The 24,696-nt window shown below is 47.0% G+C and overlaps 1 protein-coding gene across 1 annotated transcript in view; it reads right to left on the bottom strand.

Moving 5' to 3' along the window:
- Nucleotides 1-22,408, bottom strand: part of MTURN (maturin, neural progenitor differentiation regulator homolog) — a 28,038-nt gene extending 5,630 nt beyond the window's left edge. Inside the window, exons 1-2 of the mRNA XM_004045248.4 lie at nucleotides 21,898-22,408; nucleotides 10,884-11,006 (exon numbers count right to left, since the gene is read on the bottom strand). Coding sequence (XP_004045296.1) covers nucleotides 10,884-11,006; nucleotides 21,898-22,059 — 285 coding nt within the window. The 5' untranslated portion in view covers nucleotides 22,060-22,408. The remainder of the gene's footprint in view (nucleotides 1-10,883; nucleotides 11,007-21,897) is intronic.
- Nucleotides 22,409-24,696: the final 2,288 nt, after the last annotated feature.

Raw genomic sequence — 24,696 nt, 5'->3', positions numbered from 1 at the left:
CACACACATCTGGGATGTCAGCAGTAGTATGAAATGAACTGTGCTCACTGTCCCACCAAGATGTCAAAAACTCATTCTGTATTTTCTGTCCTAAAAACACACGGTGCTATTATTTAGTGGTGTTATTATTTATAACACATTTCTAAAAATGTAGAGACAACTAAAATGTTCAACAGCAAAATGGTTATGGTGTTATTGAAATGGAATCTTATATATCCACTCAAAATGGCATTTTTGAATGACTTGATGACATTAAAAAGATGCACATAAGTGTAAAAAAAGCATGACAAAATTGCACTTTTATTATGATACAGAGTTTTTTTTTTTTTTTTTTGAGAGGGAGTCTCGCTCTGTTGCCAGGTTGGAGTGCAGTGGCGCAATCTCGGCTAACTGCAACCTCTAATCCCCGGGTTCAAGCAATTATCCTGCCTCAGCCTCCTGAGTAGCTGGGACTACAGACACGCACCACCACGCCCAGCTAATTTTTGTATTTTTAGGAGAGACAGGGTTTCACCATGTTGGCCTGGGTGGTCTCGATCTTCTGACCTTGTGATCTGCCTGCCTCAGCCTCCCAAAGTGCTGGGATTACAGGCGTGAGCCACCATGCCTGACCCAGAGTTTCTTTATATATGTGTGTATGTATGTATATTTATATATTTTTAATAGAGACAGGGTCTCAGTATGTTGCCCAAGGTGGTCTCCAACACCTGGACTCAAGCAATCCTCCTGCCTCGGCCTCCCAAAGTGCTGGGATTACAAGCATGAGCCACCACACCTGACCCGGAGTTCTTAAAATTTATACACATATGCATAGAAAAAAGACTTCAGTAAAATACACCCCAATTTTAAGGTTTTTTTAAGATTGTGAGATTATGGGTAATTTTTTCCTTTTTATCTTTTTGTATTTTCCAAGTACTGTATAATTATGTGGGACGTTCAAAATAAACATTGTTTTTTAAAGCACTGGCTGGTCTTTGGTTAGAAACCAAGTGCCATTTGCTAGGCCTGATCAGTATGAACACCACCCCCTGGTGCAGGCAAGAAGCCACAACCCTAGCGGTCGGACCTGCCTGTGATAACCAGGCTTCTGTCTCCTGGTGCCTTCATGAGATCTACAGTCTGTTTGTGGCCCAAGGACTTCTTACATAGGGGTGTCCAGGGCCATCAATTTCAAGCACCTTCACTGAGTGGCCCTAATGATCTAAACAGTAACTGCATCAAGACAGTAAAAAGAAGACTGACCATTCTGTTCAACTGCATTGCCTCCCTGGTGTCCTGCCACCCCCTTCCTCTCACTCCCTCCCACGGCTGAAATGGGGAAAGAGAAAGCAGAGTCCTGATGAAAATAATGCCTTCACTCTGAAGTTCTCCAGCTGCAGCTCTCCCAGGTACTCCCAGCACCCTACGAACACATTCAGGACAAAATCATCTGCTAGGCATTGTTGGTCACACTCTGCCTGTGGCTTGCCAAGGCGTACACAGTCAACTGCAGACACACGCTCGCCCCTTAGAGCTGGGCATGCCACAGCTGCCTCAGAGACTCTGCGGATGTAGAGGGGAAGGGCAGGAAGAGCGCCCTCAGCTCCCCGGAGAGGGTGCTCCAATCTTGAGTGTGCTTGGGAGAAGCAAGTCTCTTTTTCCGGCTCCTGTCTCCCTTCCAGATTTTAGTAAATGGAATAAAAAACCAAGTTTGCCTCTAAAGAGAGAAAAGATGACTAGTCGTAAGGCATATCGATGACTACACTTGGTGGTCAGTTTTTTATTTGGAGAGCTGCTCGATGACATAGCAAGGTGAAAGTGTCAAATAAGTGGTAACATTTAAATAGCTGGTAAAATATAAATACTATTGCCACCACCAGGAACTCCAAAATTACCTAAACACCTAAACAATATATATAATTGTTCACTGTATTTAAGGGATGTCACTAAAGAGAAATGACCAGTTGGTTCCCTCTCACTTAACAGACCTGACAGGGAGTGGCTGCCTGGAGTTTCAGGATTCTGAGGCCCCGTGGAAAACACGGTGGTCAACTAGCAATGGCTGCCCTGCATGAAAAGGGCGCAGCTGAGGTGTGCATCTGCATATTTGCCATCTTTATCCAAAAGAGATGTACCATGGGCGATTCTGTTCCGTAACACCCCTAGGTGATTCATACTGACCCAAACCATAGGTAGCACTCAACACCCTCCCTCTCTTCAGCTTAGGGTACCTTATTGAAAAAGACCCAGGAAACCAAGCACATAGCCATGACCACCTCTCTTCTGCAGTTCCTTTTTCCAGCTCCCTACCTTACCTCAGATGAAACCAACACATCTACTGACAGGTCCCCAGGCTGGAAGTTTTCTGACTGCTCTTTCAAGAGCTGCTCACTCACTGCCCTTCTGGAAAGAGGAGAGGAGAGGCAGTTCTCTGTGGCCTTCTGGACTTTTGAGGCATCTTAGTGTAGGGTCTACAGATTTATTGAGAGGGTGTGTGGAAAAAGACACTGGCACTAGAGTCCAGAGGCCAGAGCTCTAGTTAGCTGGAGACCTCTGCCAAGTCACCACCTTGCTGAGCCTCAGTGTCCTTCTCTGTAAAGCGCCACGATACCTGCTCTATCTCACAGAGTAACTATGGAGATGACATGAGAGATTGAAGGCAGCCATGATCTGCAAACTCTGGAGCCTTATGTAACTACATGTGATGTGATGTGATGTGATGTGATGTAATCTAGCTATATTATCTCTAAGGAGCTAGGGAAACTGTGAGTGGCCAAGAGAGTCACTCCTTATCTATAAGAAACACGTGAGCCTATGGCCTATCCCAGGGAACATGGGTCGTTATAGGGGATTAAAATCGGCCCTGAGTTCTGGGTTAAATGAATGTTGCCAGGTGGAGGTCATTAGCGGGAGGGTGTTGAGTGAAAATCCTATATACACTGCACACTGATTGCAGGAGGTTGCAGTTTTCCTGCCCAGTCCACCACCACGGGACCACGTGGTTCTGTCCAGCCTGCCACCACGGGACTGCATGTAAGGCGATTCTCCTGCCCAGCCCCTGCTGCTGGACTCTCTCCCCTGTATGTCAGTACAGTAAAACCCCATGTCTCGTTTGCTGGCTCTGGGTCTCTTCCTCGGCCTCTTGAACCTGGTGCCTTCCCTACTGAGGTTAAAGGGGGTTTAGGCCAGGCACGGTGGCTCACATCTGTAATCCCAGCACTTTGGGAGGCCGAGGCAGGCAGATCACTTGAGGACAGGAGTTCGAGACCAGCCTAGCCAACATGGTGAAACACCATCTCTACTAAAAATATGAAAATTAGCTGGGCATGGTGGTGTGTGCCTGTAGTCCCAGCTACTCAGGAGGCAGAGGTGAAAGAATCGCTTGAACCAGGAAGACAGAGGTTGCAGTGAGCCAAGATCGTGCCATTGCACTCCAGCCTGGGTGACACAGCAAGACTCCATCTAAAAAAATAAAATAAAATAAAATAAAATAAAAAGGGGGTTTGGCACAGCAAATGCACTGTCTTAAGCAGAATTACACACATTAACTCCTTTGCTCCTCATAATAACCTTGTGTTGGACACTTTTATTGTGCCCCTTTTACAGATAAGACCTGAAGAGGTTGAGTAACTTGCCCAGAATCACCCAGTAAGTGGCAGAGCCAGGATTCAATTCAAACCTGGGTGATCTGACAGCAGACTTCACACCCCTACCCACCAGGCCACCCAGGAGACTCCCATTCAGCTGTTAATGCTGTTCCTATTAGCTGGAGGTTTCAATGTTTTCCGCTGGGGAATAAATCTTTTTTAAAAATGCAATATGAAATGCTAATGTCTAAATTTGTGAGGAGGGACAATTTGGAAGCATGGATAGAAAGCACCAGAAATAGACTGCCTGGAATTCTAAGGGACATATCTTACAGATATGTAGTAATCTAGCATCCTCACCTCTATGCTTAATCCCACCTATGGTGGGCAAGTCTAAATTTAACTTCTGGATCCCAATTTTCAACAGTCAAGAAGAGACAGGCGTACACACAGACTGGGAAGAATTCTGGAGCCCTGGCTTTTACTGCAACCACACATTCTCATACCGAAAAGGTGGGCCAAAAAACGAAAGTGACTGGTATATTTAAATTATTCCTGACAGTTATAATCATTTATTCCTATTTCAGTGAATTTTTTTTCAGCTGACTGGGAAAATAGTTTATGCTCACTCTGGACAAGAGAGTTAGCACTTCCAGGGTCTCACTGTCCACAAAGCTTCCTGTGAGCTATCGGTGATCACATAAGCACTGCTGGGGCCCATCTATCCAAACAGGCTGCACCAGAAAGGCAGAGCTGCCAGCTCTGGAGAATTCAGTTCCTCAGACCCAAGAGAGTATCTGTTATCTGCAGGGCCGACTACAGGTCTTTTGGATAATAGTGTAAACTATGTGAGGCCATATTGAGGTGGCATTTAGCAGCTACTGTCTCTGGAGGGGGCACACAGTGGGCTAGAAGGTCTTCATAAAGGAAGGGGAGGTGGTGTCTGTACCCTGGAGAGCACGGCCAATCAACCATGGCTTTTGTGCATTGAGCAAGTGCCCTGTGGCTTCAGAGATCCTTGTATGTACCTTCCAGGGACTCCCCTTAGGCAGTCTCTCTGCTCCTTCACTATGTGTAGGTGTGGATAATGTGCTCTGCAATCTACCTCAAATGCAGATGATGATTCAACAGGTCTCAAGTGGGACCCAATTCTGCATCTCTAACACACTCCCGGGTGATGGGAATACTGTTAGTCCAAGAGCCAAGGGTGGCAGGACTCTAAAGCATTTGGGAAATGTGGCACCATTTATCTTCACGATCATGATGCTGGCGGTATGGAGAAACCCCTGGTGGGGTCCTGGTCTGTCAGTCAGTCTTCTTGACCCTAAGGAAAAAAAGGTGGCAAGATGGATGTAGCACAATGGGCAGGAGGAGGCACTCTCTTACCTTTCGAGGCCATCATACTTTCTAAAACAGAGAATGGTTTGAATGTTCCTAACATGAGTGAGAAAAAAAAAAGGAAAAAAGAAAAAAAGATAAACTGTCAATATTCAATGTTTATTACGAAACCCACGTGTGCATAATCTTTTCTCATCAGACTTTCCCTGATCCACCCAGGCAGCTTCTCACAGGTGGATTCTTTCTCTTTTCCAGGCTCTTGACCAGACTCCATGAGTAGAGGCAAGAATTGGACTTTTTCTGGGACACAGGATTTTCCTGTGGGATTTAAGCTGCAGCTCTCCAGCCACTTGTGGCAAACTGAAAATATCAATCTTGCTTATGCCAGTGAACCAGAATTAGGGGGATTTTTCTGGCAGAAATGTCTCTCTTTCTTGAGAGAAGAAACGCAGAGTCACACAGCAAGCCCAGGAGAGGACTCGGGCCAATTGAGTGAGAATCTACAAGGACCACAGGACCCAACTCCAGGCCGGGCCATGGAAGCAACAACAACCAGACAGCACACAAAACTGCAAGAGCAATAGGGGACTCAGGACCCTAATGTCCACAGCGTTGGTAAGGAGAAGAACACACTCGAGGAAGCAATAGTTCCTTGTTAAGCCCATAACACTTTGAGAGAATTCGAAAGGGCAAAGATAAAGTCTAGTTTCACTGCTAAATTGGAAATAGTAGGCTATTTCTTCTCTTGTAAACTGTTTTCTACCCAGCAGTAAGTCTGTCAGTTGACACTAAATATAAAACATGAAAAGATGGTGGGGAAAACTGAACGGCATGATCACCATTATTTAGGTCCATAACCATTGTTTCATTCTCCAGCTCAATCGTGTATGACCAGCAACTGTCAATGGAGGGTCACTTAAGAAAAATGCAAGGCTCTGATGATTATCCAACTCACACTTACCAAAGTGATTGATGGGGGTTTCTGAAACCACTACAAGTAGCAGTACCTGCTCGTGGATGCCAACAACAGCCTGACTGGCATTGTCATTTGCATACATGTGCCATTTGGATACGACATGCCAGTAGCAAGAAAAAATAGGTAAAAATCATATCTCTCTGAGCAATCAACATTAGCAAGTAGGAGGTCACTGGAGTGGAGTAGAATGTGGGTCACTCGAGGGAAGATGGCCGGCTGCATCCACAGTCATTTACCCATCCAATAAACATTTCCTAATACCTGTTAGGAGCCAGAAACTGAGACTAAATTTAGCAGAGTGTCTGGGTTTTGACAATCCTTTGGGTTCTCAGTCTGACTTCAAAGTTCCCCATGAATCCACAAGACAGCTAAATCAGTATTGCCCCCATTTTAAAGCTGGGGACACTGAGGCCAAGTGTACCTGTTAGAGGCCACACAGCATGGGAGCAAAACAGGGCAGAGCCGATCTACCTTCCACCACATGGAGCCATTTCTAAGGAAATGGAGCTGAGGCAGCCAAGATGGACGCTTCCTGGACTTCCTCCTGGGCCAGCCCTGCCCCTGCTCTGAGCACGTCTAGGTCCGGCTATTCTTCAGTCCCACCTCCTCATGAAGCCACTGCCTGGCTTTGTTCCTCAATGAGCCTGCTCACACTGATACTCCTAGCCCTTCGAATACGCTGGAAGCCACAGGGTTTCATTTAAAAAATATATTTTCTGATAATGTGATCATAGAAAACTTAGAAAATGTGGAAAAGAAGAAAATAAAAAATCATCCATAACCCTAAGCGCTTTGGCCACGTGCCCCTCTGGGAGGACAGGTGCATCCACTGGTCCTCTATGGAGTCCTAGCCTCTAGCACAGTGAGTCGTGTGGATCAGGTACTCAGTGAATGCTTGTAATTTTACCAAAACCAATGTTGATAAACTTTTGACTTACCCTTCTAATGCCTTTTCATGTTGAAATCACTTAGCAAATTGTTTTCTCTCTCCACCAATAATCTAAGGTTCCCCCCAACGGTAACCTGCTCACTTCTCCACAGTATTTTGTCTAGTATCCTCATCCTATCCACATCATACTAACATTGACTTAGTGCCTACCGTGGATAACACACTGCACTGAGTACCCAACAAAAACTCCATTAATCTTCACTGCAACCCTAAGGGAACTATCATCATTAATTTTCTAATTTTACAAATGAACTGAGAAACAGAGAGGTTAAGTAACTTGTCTAAGGTCACACAGCCAGCAAGTGGTAGAACTGAGACTTAAATCCGGGTAGCCTGACAACGGACCTTGGGTTCTTCATGACTGTAGTGCCTGTTCCCTCATAATTGGGTTAAGAGATGACAAGCAACCCCCTGCAGAACATGCTCACAGAAATAGCTCTCCCAAGAACCAGTAGAGTGCAGTAGGCAGAGCAGGAGACTGCTCTAAGATGAAGGTAAAAACACTCCTCCTGGGGCTGGCCCATGACAAACAAAAAAGCAGCTGCAGGGATTGATCAGATTCCCATGTATCTTCAGGGAAATGATGTGCTGCTTTTACCCACTTGATAACCTGTAGCATTTGGGTAAGCGTTTCAACAAATACGTTCAACTGTGATGACAGCAACAAAACCCCTACCTATGTCTTATTTTTAACAAACCTCCCTTAAGTAAAACAAACAGATAAATGGCGCCATTGGGAAGCAGTGCTCTATTTGGTGGAGGTGGAGAGTGTCAAAGTTTCTCCAGGGATCTCTGTGGTCCTTTATTCGGGTTTGTGACGCTCCCTCTCATCCAGTCTGGGGCGCATCCTGACTGGGAGAAACTTGAGGCCTTCAGCACTTCATCTTTACCAGTCCGGGAAGGTGCCTCCCACCAGCCTTGCCCTCAGGGGCAAACAGGCCCTGCCAGAGGGCGGCCCAGCCCATAAACCTCCTCACCAGAGGGCATGCTGTGCCAGGTCAAGGCCTCCTCACCTGGGGAGCCACATCCCTGCCCACAAGGTAAAGTTCCACTTCAGAAAGGAACCCTGGAAGCCCAGCAACAGCAAACCAAAGCTGTGGGCCCACGTGACACATCTCAGCGCCACCTGAAAGAACATCCTCAACCAACCCAACTGCTTTCAGCTACACATCCGGATTTCTTTTGGACCGCATTGGTTTCCTCATTTAATGTGGCTAGCCTGGTTGCCAAAATACAACCAGAGCCTTGGTAAAGAAAAACAGCACAGTGACTCCCGGCTGGAGCTCCCCTTCCCAGGTGAGCCAGTTCTGCAGGGAGGGGAGGCTGCCTGCCACCACAGACAACACCCACAAAGACCAGCTGGCGGCAGGTCAATGAGTGATCCCCTGTGAGGAAACCTGCTGCAAAGTGAACCTCAGTTGCTAACAGGTATTCTTCTGGTTAAAATGTACAGGAATCCATTTCTTTTTAATTTTGCCTAATGTGATCTCCCTTCTTCGATGTCTCACAGGCATTTAAAACACTGACATGTCCAAAACTGAGTTCTGACATTACCAACCCCAAACTCCCCACCACCCGCCCCCGCAGCCTTCCCCATCTCAGTAAATGACTAGGCCATTCCCTTCACTGCTTGGGCAAGAAACTCAGGAGTCAGCCTTCTCTCCCTTTTTCCCACATCCCACTTCTGATCCACCAGCAAGTCCAGCTGGGTCTACTCTCAAGGTATCTCCAGAATCCAACCCCTCGCCCCGCCTCTGCCGTGACCGTCCCAGTCCAGGCCACCACCATCTCTCACCTGGATGACAGCAATGGCCTCCTCAATGGCCTCTCTGTCCCTCCCCTAACACAGCCTATTCTCAACACAGTCATCAGAGGGAGGCTTTCAAGATGTGAAGTCAGGTCACATCCCTCTTCTGCCTAACCCCTTGGGGGGCTCCCCGTCACTCCAGAGTAAGAGCCCATGTCCTTCTGTGACTCCTGGAATTCCTCCAGCTCACCTCTCTCTAATTCCTTCAGCCACACTGGCCGCTCCTGCTCCCCGGACACAGGTGTTGTCCAACCCCGAGGCCTTCATACCTGCTGCTCTCTCTACTGAAAATGCTATTCCCCTAGATTTTCTCATGGCCCACTCTGTAGTCCAAGTTTTTCCTCAAATGTTACCTTCTCAGCAAAGCCTTCCCTGGTTCCCTACTCAAAAATTCCAGGACCCCTGACACTTTTTACCCCGTTCCCTGATTTCTTTCCTTTCTCTTTGGCACTTAATTACTAGCATCATTTCACGACATTACATGTGTCCTTGTCTATCCTGTCTCCCCCCACTGGAGCACAGGCTCGGTGAGATCTAAGCTTCTCATGCTTTAGTTCCAGTGCCAGGAACAATGCAGTATACAGTGCCATGTACCCAGTGGGTACCCGAAACATATTTATTGAATGAATGAATGTGGGACAGACTGGCACTTTTAAGTCAAGTATCTATTTTGAATGTGCCAAACTGGCTTAGAAAATTAACAAACAAAAAAGGGATTTCAGTGGTTTTTGTCACTCTATTTGATTTCTATCATTTGCTTAAGCAAATCAGAGTGACAAAAGCCACTGAAATCTCATTTCTTATAATGGTGCACAAAGTGACTGGGTCCAACTCTTTCATTGAGAATGACTTAAAAAAGCTGAATTAAATATGAAAAATACCTTCTTAAATATAAAGTATTAACCAGGAGAGGTAAGCCAAACATAAAAAGCTGCTTTTATCCTAGGGGCATTTGCTGACCTGGAAGCAGCAGCTAGAAACTTCACTGCTTTCTCAGGCTACTCTAACAGTTTTCCAAAGGAGCAGACTATACACCATCCCCACTTGAAGCTGGGCCCCCAGAGGCCCACACCCTCAGAACGAGGAGGAGGCACAGGAGGCCAGACCCGCATCCTGCCTTCTCACCCCCGGGAGCCATCAGAGAACCACAAGACTTAAACTGTGCTAAGGTGTCTCAGACTAATAGGCCCCCAAGTCCTGACGGAAGCAAACAGAAATCCTCTCTGGAGTAAGGTACTGTCATCTCAGGCCTCACTTTATTCCTACATGTAAACTTTCAAATACAATAACTAGCACACAAAGATAATCCCACACACAGAGAAACAAGATACCAGGTTTGAGAACTAGCAGAAACAAAAGAAGACCAAACAGACTTACAAAATGAAATATCATCAGACACAGTCTACTATGCAACCAAGCTTACTATGTTCAAAGAAACAGAAGACAAGCTTGAAAAACGCAGCAGAGAAGGAGACAGCATTAAAACAGATTTGAAAAATAAACAGAAATTCTAGCAAATACCACTGAACATGTGCAGTATTTACAGTGGGCAGGGAATCGAACTTAGGGGAAACACTGAGACACTGGTGATGGGACTTTATCTTCCAATGAAGATAAAGGGAAGTAGGTAATCTTCAAAATAGAAGTGAGCATTCATTTTAAAGGTTTATCAGCTAGAATGAAAACAGACTGTCCGCTAGCCACAGAAATACACATTCCTAAATCCCAAAAGGGGAAAACAAAGCAACAGTAGCTCATAACAGAGACTTTTTAAAAATAGAAAAGAATAGAGCCAGTATCCAGTTTCAACCTTTTCCATACCCACAAATGTGGAGGTATTAATATAACCTGTATACAGCTTCCCAGCAATCCCCAAATATACGCCCACTATTATAAAAGAACCTCCATCGGGCTTGCAAGTGCCATGGTTCCAAGTCTCCTGGAGGAGAACAGGAACACTCAGTTGTCTCATAAAGGATCTGTTTGCTTCCCCCCCCATCAGGGATTCTCAACTCAAGTGATGCTAGAAATAACCATCATCCCTGCAGCAAACAGCTGTGTCACATCCCGTCCCCCTCCTCCCGCCCTCGGCCTCCCTATACTGGCTGCTATCTCTAAGCCACAGGACAGACAAGAGAAAAACAATTAGTCATCCCAGGTTTTGCCCACCTTCCCCACCGCCCCTGTTATTCTAAACACAATCACCATAGAAAACAAGCTGTGGTGAGAAGCCAAGCAGGCACCTACAGGTCTGAAAGACTTGAAGACTTTTTCCAGGACTTCGTGGAGCGTCTTCTTGCCGCAGGAGGAGATGTAATCCTGTGCTAGCTGCAAGAAAGGCAGGCAGTCCTCGCTCTCACTCCACACGTGCTGCGTGCCCACGGGCGACGGAAGGAGAAAACAAAGACACACAGTCACTACACTCAGTGTGAAGTTCAGAAAAGCCAAGCAGATTTTCTTAATAACATCAATTTGAAGAAGGCCTCCATTCTACAGTAAAATTCATACATGCGTTCTTGATTTGTTTGCGTTGAAAGGGAAGAAAAAATGTCTAATCTATAGAAGCCCCCAAGCTGTTGGTCCATACCTCACCTGCTCTGTTCGTCATCAGATCTGCTCCTACACAGTAAAGAGGGCAGTGGGTGGCCATTCCTCACCAATGATTTCCACTGTTCACCTTGTGCAGGCTAAGGGCGGTTTTCAGACATGGGGAAGGAGAAACCAGAGCCTTTGCCTTCAAAATCCTTAACTTTGCTTTCAGCTATGGCTGAAAGATTAATTAAGCATAGTTTGTAAGCATTAACTTGGAACAAGACATTCTTTACCCAGATCGGCCTGTGAGTGGGAGTGGTGGTAAATTTACTTCCAAATGCAAATCACTTAAGAGAACCCACCAAGTCACCACTATGTCACTGGAAAAGAAAGGCTTTCCGAAAACTTCCCTTCCCTAAAATGCTTTAAGAGGACATCATACCGAAGCATCATTTCACAATCTAACACATACTAAGAGGAGATTGGTTTTAGGTTTTTTGTTTCTTTTTCTTTTTCTTTTTCTTTTTTAAGACAGGGTTTTGCTCTGTTGCCCAGGCTGGAGTGCAGTGGCATGATCTTAACTCACTGCAACCTCTGCCTCCCAGATTCAAGTGACCCTCCCACCTTGGCCACCCAAGTAGGTGGAACTACAGGTGCACACCACCACACCTGACTAATTCTTTGTATTTTTGGTAGAGACAGGGTTTTCGCCATGTTGCCCAGGCTGGTCTCGATCCACCTGCCTCAGCCTCCCAAATTGCTGGGATTACAGGCGTGAGCCACCATGCCCAGTCTAGGTTTTATTTTTTCTGAAGACTGGGTAAGGCTTTTTTCCATGTGAGGATATCCATTTTAGCACATCTTTAAGACTAGGCAAGCCTCTCTCATAAATGTTCAAAGACCTGGAACAAGGCCAAGAAACAGGTTTGAGCATTCTTAATGCAGAATACCCTGCCCTGCATATCTAAGCAAGTCAGGGACACGGGGCTTCCAGGGTAACATCAGAGTATCTGTCAGGTACCAAGAATCACTCTTTAGTGGGGACGGATCCAGGATGGCTAAACACTGGCAAAAAAAAAAAAAAAAGTATTGAGGTCTGGGAGAAAGAAAGACATCTGGCAGATAAGAACCAGATGCAGGGGCCAGATAGCAGGATATAAGACTTATGTGGAGACACGGTCCATGCCAAGCACACACTGGCCCCATATCCCTATCGCTCAATAAACACAGTTCCTCTCCTTTCTTCTCATTGCAGGGTTTCTGAGAACTAGACCTACAGACTTAAAATACTGCTCAGATCCAAATGAGAATAACTAGGTGCCAATGTACCATCTTTATACCCCAATTATCTGTGTTTCATAGTTGCAAAGGTCCATTTTCGACACACGTTGCTCTCATGCCAACAGACTTCTCTAGAGGCTTCCCCAACCCAATAAAGACAACGTCTGGGCTCTCTAGCTTTAGCAAACAGCTCAAATGCTCTTCCCTACTAATTAGAGACCCTTAAAGCTGTCAAACCACCACAATGTCATTTATGTAATAGCCTCTTCCATTGCACAAAAGTGTAATAGTACAAAGTACTTGTATATCCATTATGCCACTTGATTCTTAATCAGTGGAGACTCTGGAAGAACAACAAAAGTTCTACTTAGTAAGTTCTGCTCAGCATCCATTTTCACACTCAAATGTGTAAAAGTTCCAGCTTATTTCAAATTATTATCCAAGTTAAAGAGGGGATTAACATCTACCACCACATTTCGAAAACTTGAAGCCTGTCCGCTGTAGACTTGTGAAGATGACAGAAAGAGTTAAAAGCTGAGTAAGTACCTGGCACAGTGCCTGGCTAGCATGCAGTGAATATTCAGTAAATGGTGGACATAAGTACCTTCTTTCCCCCTTTGCATCTGCAGGAGGATGGTGGAGACAGAGGGGAAGGGGTGGGCTTACCATCTGCCACAAGGCTATGGTCACGCAATGAGTAAATCAGACACCCAATGTGACTCACCGAGAGCACTGCCTGAGGCAACTCAGGTTGCAGTTAATTCAGAAGCAGGTGCACCTATGAAAAGCTTGTAAACCTACTTTGTTAAAAAGTAAGTACATCTGGGCTTTAAATTACAAAGTAAACTTAGAAAAGTATATCACTCAAACAATAACAGAATCATAAACTGCAGTGTAGCCACCACTGCTTGGTAATCAGACAGTATATTTAGCTAAGTGTTTCTAAGGCATTTCTAACCTCATGAAGAGATTGTTCACGCCACAATTTCCATTACTCTCCTTTTAGAGCAATTTAGGACTATATGTTGAAGGAAGACTTAATACCCACGAAAGGGCCTTCTGTCTGAACTTCCTTCATTTGGCTATCTCCACCTGTTACCAGTTCTGTTAGGTTTTGGGGTTTAAAAAATGTTGTAACTGAATCCTTGTCCACATGATAGAGTGGCATGGGGTTTGGACTCAGATTCGGGTGTACACGGTCACTTAAAAGACATCATTTACTAAATGCTAGTTGTCTCATATCCATTGTATCTCATAACAAGGAAATGTTCCATTTAAATTCCTTCCTTTCAAAATGAATCAAGGCAGCCGGCAAGGTATCACGAGATACAAGACAAAATGAACTAAAAATTAAGTCTGTCATTGGGGTAAAAAAAAAAAAAAAAAAGGACAAAGGGAGGGAAATAAGATCCAAGAGTGAGACCAGGACAAACAGAGCAAGGTATGAGGGCCTGGCTACTTACTACAGATGGGACACAGATTTGCCAGCAAAGCTTTCTAAGTAGCCCACGCAAAGAAAGAGGCACCATCAATCTCATGAGGTAGTGTCCACAGATAAAACAGACGTGCTCTTCAGGAAAATTAACAGGCAGGGGGTTGGGGGCAGAGCGGTTATTCTCTTAGGAAGATACAGGGGCCCATTCCAAAACCAAGGGGAGTGGAGAGACCATCTATGGGCAGGGCTGGTGCTCCTGAAAACAGGCTTTAGTCCTGTACAAAGACAAATGCACAACTGAAGGCCCGGAGTCCTGTGCCAGTGGGCGTGGCCACAGTAACTTCAACTTGGAAAATATTTTAAGCATGTGTAACCAAATACTCATTTTGACCAGGAAAAAAACTATAGCAGGAATCAGAGAACCTCTAGCTCTGAACAATGCAATGCCCTGGCAAACATGAATCTGGGTACGGAAAGTATTGACTCTCCAATAAGGCGGTAGTCAGAGCGTCAACAGCCTGCAGGACTCCCTTGGACTAAAGGAGAAATGCCTGGAAAGGCTTCAGGGAGTAGAGGGAAGCGGTTCTCAAGCTTCAGTGTGGATCAGAGTTGCGTGCTGGGGGGGCAGAGTTTAAATTGCAAAGTTAACTGAGAAAAGTGTATCACTCAAACACAATAACAGAATTGCAATGTATCCACCTCTGCTTGGTAATCAGTTTATTTAGCGAATGAACTATTCAGTGAGCTGAGAATATGTATTTCCAACAAATTCCCAGCTGATGCTCATGTGGCTGGTTTTGGGACCACACTTTGAGAACCATGGGCACAGCAGAACTTTGGCTAACTACATATTTGAAGGGGGTTGTGGGTGGTGTGACATTTAAATATCTTTCCGGGAGAACTACAGCAATTGCCATTACTGACTATAGCCAACTCCAAATCTCAGGTTGGCCTGAGCTGCAGTGAAGTGGCTGTCATCGAACCTGGCCTGAGTGGTCTACTCTTTCCTACAGAAAATTCGATAAGCACTTTGATTTGAGTATAGGCCATCTGTGACCCTTCTTCCTGTGAAGTCAGGCCAGAGTTTATCATAAAAGCTTGCCCAGCTTAAGACAATATAACTATGTCACCTGCAAATAGGAAAATGAGCACCTTCCTGTTTTGTACAATGTAGATCGGAATATCCAGTTTATCAAAAAGTGGTCTCCAGTGATTAAGGTAGCTCAATCCTACAGACATTTTTGGGAGAGCACAATGTGTCCGCCCCTACTATTCTAAATCCTGGTGGGTATGCAGCTGGACTTCCCGGTGCTTAAGCAGGGTGGGGGTGGCAGGGGAGGTAAGAACACACTCCTGTGTCTCCTCCCTCTGGGGCCCTTGCTCTGGGACTCACTCTTACTGTAGTACTGAAGTGGGGGTTTTCTGCCACTCAGTACCGAGGGAGTCCATTTTGAATTGGTGTGTCTTAATCCAAAATGGATCCCTGGCCAGGCCTGGTGGCTCACACCTGTAATTCCAACATTGTGGGAGGCCAAGGCGGAAGAGCTGCTTGAGACCAGGAGTTCAAGACCACCTGGTCAACAGAGCAAGACTCCAGTCTCCACAAAAAATAAGAAAAATAGCTGGGTGTGGTGGTGCGTACCTGTAGTCCTGGCTACTTGCCAGGATGAAGCAGCAGGCTGCTTCAGCCCAGGAGTTTGAGGTTACGGTGAGCTCTGATCACACCATTGTACTCCAGCGTGAGCAAGAGTGAGACCCTGTTTCCAAAATAAAATACCAAAACAAAACCCTGATTCTTCTCCTGGAATCAGATGGCAGAAAAAGATAAAAGCCACAATCCACCACACGCCTCCCAACATATTTCTTTTTTTCTCTTTTTTTTTTTTTTTTTTTTTGAGACGGAGTCTTGCTCTGTCGCCCAGGCTGGAATGCAGTGGTGCGATCTTGGCTCACTGCAACCTCTGTCTCCCGGGATCAAGTGATTCTCCTGACTTAGCCTCCCAAGTAGCTGGGATTACAGGCGCCCACCACCACGCCCAGCTAATTTTTGTATTTTTAGTAGAGACGGGGTTTCACCAGGTTGGCCAGGCTGGTCTCGAACTCCTGTCCTCAGGTGATCCGCCCGCCTCGGTCTCCCAAAGTGCTGGGATTACAGGTGTGAGCCACTGCACACGGTGGGAAGAGCACAGCTGGCCATACCTAGGACTAGCCCGATCTGTGTGTCAGCCACTGACCCATTTTACCAGTGAGGAAACTGAGGCTCAGAGAGGTTAAGTAACTTGCCTGTGGTCACACAGGGAACAAGGGCAGAGCCAGAATGTCAACGGAGGAGTGTACACCCTTTCAACTACACTCTGTGCACAATGTTTAACCTGAGCCTCGTGTATTCATTTGTAAGTCACAGAAAATAATTATATTTACAGGGGGAATCTAAAGATTTCAGGGGACAACCTGTAGACTGACTCTCATTTAGCAGGGGCCCAATAAGCGATTATGCCCATCTACTTGAGCTTGTATTAACATAACTACTCTCCTCATGACTACCACTCAAAGAATATACAAAGGACCTATCATTTTCCCAGAAATAACCTCTCTATATGAACAGGCACAGCCATTGTGGAATGGCCTTATGTCTACTGAGCACATCACATGCACAGCTCTTCATTTCATCCCCACACTAATCATGTAATACAGGCATGACTGTCCCTATCTGACAGAGGAGGAAACAGGGTAGACTTTAAATCAGACAAGAAAGTACTTTCTCTCCACTATACCAGCACATAAGCGGGACTCAATCTCATTTAAATAAGTTCTATTTTCTTTATCCAAATAAGAAGGCTGTTATTTGATCACATAGTTAATAATAAAGATGTGTTCAGACCACAAATGGGGATATATATATATATATATACACACACACACACACACACCCCTCTACAAACACATGTAAAATTAAATCACAGTCCTGCCATAAATAAAGCCTTTTTCTTTAATAATATCATGATTACTACCTTTGTTTTTGTGCTGAGGAGGGATTAAACTATACAAAATTTTAGAGTCCAGCGTGTCTTTGGGCTGACAGGAAAGGCTGGGCAATCTGGGAAATGAATCCCTCCCTCTCTCCCGCAATCATCAGGATCCAGGCCCCCAGATGGGCTGGGCAGTACTCTTTGTTCAGAGACCTCATTTCTCATGGCCTAAGACAAGGAAGGAACGCAGCTGGTGCTCCATGCCTAGGAGTGCCCCTCTGTTTATCTGGCATCCAAGTGGCTGCTGACACCCCATTCCAAGCCTACCAAGCCCCGAAGGACCTTCCAAGTTGGCAGAAAGGACTCCTTGGACCCCTCTGACCAGGGCCAGGAGCCCTCCCTTGTCAAACCTGTAGAGCCAGGCAGGGTGGCCACGCCCTTGAATTTCCTCCACACACAGGGCACTAGCAGCTTTGTTTCACCCCAGGCCCTGATCATGGGGCCCACAGAGAGGGGTCCCAGGTAGAGGGACAGTTTGGAAAGGGTCGGCATGGATGGGATGGCCTGTGGAGCGAGATAGAGAAAGAGTGTGCAAGGGACCCAAAATGGAGGAAAAATAAACAGGCGTCCTGTTTATTAAACATGGGCCCCTGGAACTACTGGCCTGACCCCACCTGTGGGCTGTTCTGCATGGTGGAGAGGACAGGCCTCTGGGCTCAAGTCCTTGCTCCGTCACTTCTTAGTGGTACAGTCCTGGATGAATCTCTTAAACTCCCTGGGCCTCAGTTTCTTTGCCTATAAAGTGGGAATAATAATATCTACCTCAAAGAATTTCTGTGAGGCCCAATAAGAAGCACTCCTTGAACCCAGTCTAGATTGGGTCCCCTGTTGTCACTCCTGTGATGCCATGCATTAAATACAGGGCTATAGTTCAAGTTGCTCTACCACTTATTAACTGTGGAAAAGTTACTAAAGTTTGCCATGCCTCAGTTTCTTCCTCTGTAAAACAGAGATAATTATAGAGATTATATAATTATGTGAGAGTACTAAAGTTAAATGAGTTGGCATATGTAAAGTGCCAAGAGCAGCGTCTGCTACATAGTAAACTGAACATAAGTGATGGCTATTATTATTATTCTTTGAAACTGAATTCTTGATATTTGACATGTCTTTTACACTAGACTATAATTTATTCATCCTCATAGATATGTACTGAGCACCCATCATGTTTGGATGCTGCTCCAAATGCCAGAACACAGTGATAACACAGACAAGGCCTCTGCTTTCATGAAGCTTAGAGTCTAGTAGGGGTGGCAGAAAACCAAAGAGAATGCCAAGTCTAACGAGTGCTATGGGAAGAATAAAAGAGGGTGAGATCAAAGAACATGTGGTCAGGAAGGTTTCTCTTGGGCCTCAGGAGCATCGAGGAGCCAGCCGTGGAAAGATCTGGGGCAAGAGGGTTCTAGGCAGACAGAACGCAAGGGCCAAGGCCTTGAGGCAGGAACGCGCTTGGCACATCTGAGGACCAGCAGAGTCTGTGTGGCAGGAAGGTAGATCATGTGGGGGCTTGGGGCCAGGGTAAGGGCTTAGGTTTTATTATAAAAGATGGGAAGTCATTTCAGCTGAGGTGGGGGATAGTGGTGACATGATCTGGCTTATATTTTAAACAGATCCAAAATGACTGCTGGGTAGACAGTGGCTTAGAGTCAGTCTCCCCAAGCAGTCATTTTGGATCTATTTAGTATCCCCACTTCAGTACTACAGTAAGAGTGAGGTGGAGATTATAAGCAAGGAGACAAATTAGGAGATACGATGAAAAATGACAGTGGCTTAGACTATCTAAGCTGCCCCTACTTTAGATACCGTTCTCAAACAACTCTGCTCAGGAGGTACTAATATTATCATCCCGATTTTACAGATGTAGAAAGTATGGCATAGAGGCCAGGCACAGTGGCTCACGCCTATCATCCCAGCACTTTGGGAGGCCAAGGTGGGAGGATCGCTTGAGCCCAGGAGTTCGAGACCAGCCTAAGTAACATAACAAAACCCTGTCTCTACGAAAAATAGAAAAATTGCTGGGCGTGGGGTGCACGCCTTTAATCCCAGCTACTGGAGAGGCTGACGCACAAGAATCACTTGAACCCGGGAGGCAGAGGTTGCAGTGAGCCAAGATTACGCCACTACACTCCAGCCTGGGTGACAGAGAAAGACTGTCTCAAAAAAAGAAAACGAAAAAAAAAGCATGGCATAGAGGGGTTAGATAACTTTCCCAAGGCACACAAATATGGGGAGCTGAGGTGCAAACCCAAGTAGTCTGATCTACAACCTGTGTGCTTAACCACCACACCACACTGCTTCCTAGACAAGTAAAAATTGCCCTAGGAACATGAAGGCAGAGACCCTATTTGTATTCTAGATAGCACTGGCCTGGCACAAAGTAAACCCTCAATAAATGTTTGTTGAATGAATGAATGAATGAATGAATGATGTGGAAATACTTTTGTAAATTGTGAAATGCTCATGTAGACATTCTTATTGCTAAGTCCTTCAACTAATAGAAATTCCATTGATCTCACATTTTTGTCTAATGCTTAACACATTTTCCAGGGAAAAAGAAAAGAACTGAGGCAGGACACTTATTAGAGGCAAACAGTTGCTTGACAAACCTGGCCTGGCTAAGAAAACTCCCGAGGTTGGCATCTTGTCCATTAGAGCCTCCAGAACTTGGAGAAAGTTCCATTCTACCCAAGGAATCATCTGCCCACCCCCATCCTCTATCTTTCTATCTATTCTATTTAAATTGTCAGTTTACATGACACTTTCAAGCATTTTTCTCATGCAGATGGGAAAATATTTAAAATATGGGTGGCCTCAAGAGAAAGGCCTGATACAAATAATATAATACTTCTTACTTCTGAACGATGGTTGGATACACATATTCATGGCAAGAGAACAGCCTTTTGTCTTCCTGGCCCACTTACTGTCTTTGGAGTCATTTCTTTGGGTATGGCCTGGGCGGTCCCAGCAGGAAGGCTGTGTGGACTTCTCCCCAGGGAAATCCAGAACCATGAGCCATTCTTGCCCTGTTTCACACGGTCAGGAGGGAGAAAGGACGCTGGCAGATGAAGGAAGCCCAGAGCTGGAAGGGACCCTAGCCAAACCCTAACATTTTACAGTCAGCTGGATTCTGGTGCCCTTTCCACTGTATCCTGGGGGCTTTCTCACACTTTTGCAATGGAGTGAATCCCTTTTTAATGATCTCCCACTCCTTCCAAAAAGAACACTTATTTACTTACTTTACCTACAGTTAAGATGGGCTTACAGGCATTAATATTCTTGTTCAGTTGGCTCTTCTGGAGGCATTCTGATTAGCCCCATTTTACAGGTGGGAAAACCAAGGCTCTTTAAAAAATGAGACAAGCTCTAAATTCTGGGAAACCCCAGGTCTCTAACCCCAAATTTGTGGGGCTCTTGCTGTGTGTCAGGGACTATTCGGTGCGTTACCTATATTAACGCCTGGGTGCTGGCATTACTATACCTATTTTTTTGGATGTGTAAACTGAGCTCAGGGTGGGTATTTGAGCACAGTCACAGAGCCAGAACTCAAATCTGGCTGTCACACAAGGCCATCCCTCTTCTGGAGTGCCACTTCTGGAATGCCCAGGTGGATCCCTGCCCTCCTCAGGGGGTGCGTGTGGGCGGAGGGAATGCTTTATTGGCCAGGCATACATAAGCCTTCACCTCTCCAGGACCAAGAAAGGCGGTCTTGCAGTCTCCCTAACTCCTTCGCGAACTTCCCGTAGGTGGTCAGGGCGCTCGGCGGCAGGACCACGGCCCAGCTTTGTCTCCCCCACCTGAGGAGCTTGCACCAGGCCGCGCCCCGCACCGCCCCACCTCCGCCCACAAGGCCCGCGACCACACGGTCACCCGCGCCCACGGCCGCCTCCATCTTACATTTGGGGATCATTATTTATTCCCCGACCTTACAAACGCTTCATGAGCACCGTGCTCGCCCTACTCCACCCCTCCCACCCCGACTCCCCTGCCCTCCGCATCCCCTTCCTCAACTGCCAGAGCCGGGATCCCAGGTGGGTGCAGGATTCAAAGTGGAAGGTTTGGACACCGCAGTCCCAGTTCCCGGTCCCTCTGAGCCGGGGCTGAGGGGATTCCCCGTCATCTGGAAAAGCCGACGGGCTTCAGCAGGGCCAGGGCCACCGCCTCGGCTGGAGAGAACCCGCCCGGGCCACACACACCTCTCGGGCAGCTCAGAGAGGCAGCGAGGGCAGCGCGGGGGCAGGGGGAGAGGCGTGCCCGCGTGTGCGCGTGAGTGTGTGCGTGTGAGGGTGAGGGTGTGAGCATGAGTGTGTGTGTGTTGGGGTGTATGCGCAGGCGCGCGTGCGTATTAAGATCCGGCGTGTAATTCCGCAAAGAAGGTCCAGGAGATCGGGCATCGCTAATATGGACAGAGCTTTGTGTCCAAACAGGCAGTGCAAGGACTAACCCGCGAGGGCGGGGAGTGGGGTTCTCCCGGGAGGGGCAATGCGAGGAGCCGAGGCTGGGCACCGGAGGGGAGCGGGATTCCTATCCCGGACGGGACGCCTGGATGTGGGAAGCTCCAGACCTGGGCTCCTGCCGGAGGGTCCGTGCGCCCCAGCCCCGGCTGGTCCGACGCGGGTGACACCCACACCCCAGGGATGCTCCACGCCAGGCACCGCGCACGTGCCGCGAGGTCGGGTTCCCGAAACGGCGCCCGCAGCAGCGAGGAGAGGGGTGGCCTTTAGGGGGACGCCACACCTCCCGCCCCGACCCGGCTCCCCGGATCCTCCGGGCGCCTTGCCCGCCGCCCACCGGGCCCCACCCGTGCAGCGGAGCCCGCACCGCCCGGCCCGGGGCTTCCCCGGCGGAGCACGCGGGGCGCGGGGCGCGGGTTACGCCCCCCCACTCTGCGCCCACCGCCGCCCACCGCGCGGGAGCTCGGGCGCAGGGACGCACCGCCGCGTCCACACTCCCGCCGGCTCCGGCGGTCCCTCCCCCAGGCACTCACAAAATTGTCGCCGCAGCCGTTGTCCGGACACAGCACATAGAAGGAGACGCCGGGGTCGGCGTAGAAATCCATCCTGCGCTCGGTCTCCTCGGTGGCGATGAGCTCGAAGGGCGTGTTGGAGCACCATTTCTCCGCAACGTCGGCCAGCTGCTGGAAATCCATCGCGGCCCCGCGCCCGCCTCCCGCCGCCGCCCGCCCTCCCGCTCCTCGGCGCCCTCCTCCCGGGCGGGCAGCGCGGCGCTCGGCTCGGCCTGCGCGGGCTCCTCCGGGGCCGGGCTGGGCCGGCTGGGACTGTTTACATGCGGTGCGGAGTGGGGCGGGCGGCGGCCGGGGACAGCGCGGCGCCGCGCCCGCGGCTCCTCCTCCGCCCCGCCTCCCCCCGCCCCCTTGCGGGCCGCCGGGGGGGTTGGCGCGGGCGGGCCGGGACGCGGGGCGGCGGGAGGAGCGGCCGGCACCCCCGCGGGCGCCCGGATTTTCCTGGGCGCTCCCGCCCCCCCTTTATTTTTAAACAAACTCGGAGCATCCCGGGGCCCTGGCCATCGCGGTGCCGCCCCGGGCCGTGACGTCATGGGCCCCAGCCAATCACCGGAGCCTGAGACCGCGCCGCGGCTTGCGAGCCCGGTGACGTCACAGCGCGAGCCTGGAATCCGCAGCTCCGCGGGTTACCTGGAAGCGGTGCGAGCGCCCAATACCTGGTTAGCGTTTCTGTGGAGTTAGAAAGCCCAGGAAGCGTTTACCCAAATGCGATTTAAATGCAAGGGAGGCCATAGAACTGCAGATAACTTGGACCTTGTCTGGGGCTAGCAGTGGAGGAGCTGAGAAAATCTAAGGAAAAGGGAGTTTTTCTTTTTGCAGAAACCAAAGTTCTGTTCTCCGATTGATTTAAGGGAATGTGTCTTCTTAATGCATTTATCAGACACTAATATGAATGTTCACTTGCAAAGGAAGGGCGTGTGTGATTTTTTATTTGCGTTACGTAAAGCTGAATATTTCTTAGAAATGAGCCTCATAAGACTGGCTTCAGTATTATTCAGCTTGAATTCACATTGCATAACCTAAAAAGGTCAAGAGGATAAAGCACATTTTAAAACAAGAGTGTGTGGCCCAACGATTGCACCTGTTGAGTGCTCACTGGCTGCCATATACTGGACAGGCATTACTGGATTGCAGAAAATGCACTAGGGTCCTCGCCCTCAGGACTTGAACACTACAAACACAGACACGTTATAAACATTCAGCCAGCTTTTTTCTTTAAAGTGTGTCTTCTGAACCAGGCACTGTGCACGAATTTACATTCCCACCAACACGTATATATGTTTCCTTTTCTCTGCACCCTCACCAACATCTGTTGTTTTTTGACTTTTTAATCATAGCCATTTTGACTGGTGTGAGATTGTATCTCATTGTGGTTTTAATGTGCATTTCTCTGATAATTAGTGGATGTTGAGCATTTTTTCATATGTTCTTTGGCCGCTTGTATGTCTTTTTTGAGAAATATCTGTTCATGTCCTTTGCCCACTTTTTAATGGGGTTGTTTTTTTTCTTGTTGAGTTGTTTGAGTTCCTTGTAGATTCTGGATATTAGTCCTTTGTCAGATGCGTAGTTTGCAAATATTTTCTCTCATTCTGTAGGTTGTCTCTTTACTCTGTTGATTGTTTCTTTTACTGTGCAGAAGCTTTTTAGTTTAATTAAGGCCCATTTGTCTATTCTTGTTTTTGTTGCACTTCCTTTGGGGTTTTAGTCATAAATTATTTGCCTAGGCCAATGTTGCAAGGAACTGAATTCTGCCAACAACCCGAATGAGCTTGAAAAGCAGATTTTTTTCTCAAACTTGTTGTCTTTCCCAGACAAGAACTGAGCCTGACTATTACCATGATTGCAGCCTTGGCAGAACCTGAGCGAGAACCCAGTGATGCCATGGCTGTGCTGGGACTTCCGACTTTCAGAACTGTGGGCTATTAAATGGGTGTTGTTTTAAGCTGTTAGGTCTGTTTAAATTCTTCATGCAGCAGTAGAAAACTAATACACAGGACAATGAAGGAGACAGGCACATGAATATAAAAATGCAATATGCTGTTGTAAAGTTACAAAGTGTTCCTTAAAAAAAAAAAGTATGGGTGTCTCCAGATAGCACAAGCTTCCTTGCAGTTTTACCTGGCACCACCATTTAAAGCATAATATGTGTTCCAAAAATGAATTCCTTAAATTGGAGATGAAAATATGAAAAATACATTCCTTTTTTCCTTTTTCGGGAAAGAAGGAGTTTTTTTTTTTTTTAATCCATGTGTTTTAAAATGTATCAGTCAAATTTGCTCCAAGTGATGTGATCAGAATTATGAAGTTATGTTTATTTAACAAATAGTTTTTGTGAGAAAATGAAAAGTTCTTATGAAAAATAAAATTTTGGGTACAAAGCAATTGGTCAATGAAATGGATACCGTTGGGTTTCCTTAGAAATGCACTGACAGCAACAGCAAAAGCTTCAGAACTCCATGTCTGCGTTGATTCCTCCCTCTGCCATTTTAAGTTTTATGTGCATCGGCAACTTCCTTCATTGCTCGGAGCTTAGTTTTCTTTTCTGAAAACAGGGACAACAGTGAGATAAAGTATATAAAGTCCTTATCCCAGAACCTAGCACATAGTAAGAACTCAGTAAATGCCATTATTACTCTTAATCTACTTCTTAGGGATGATGTGTAAGAAGATCAGCTAATGAATTTTTAAAGTAAAATTCAGGAGTGATATGACTGGTAATATTGGTCACAGATGAACCTAAATCTCATTTTTTTCCCCAAGTCT

Source organism: Gorilla gorilla, chromosome 6, assembly GCF_029281585.2.
Source record: "Gorilla gorilla gorilla isolate KB3781 chromosome 6, NHGRI_mGorGor1-v2.1_pri, whole genome shotgun sequence".
Lineage (NCBI taxonomy): Eukaryota > Metazoa > Chordata > Mammalia > Primates > Hominidae > Gorilla > Gorilla gorilla.
The sequence above is the reverse complement of the archived record's forward strand: the minus strand, read 5'-3'. Positions and strand labels throughout refer to the sequence as shown.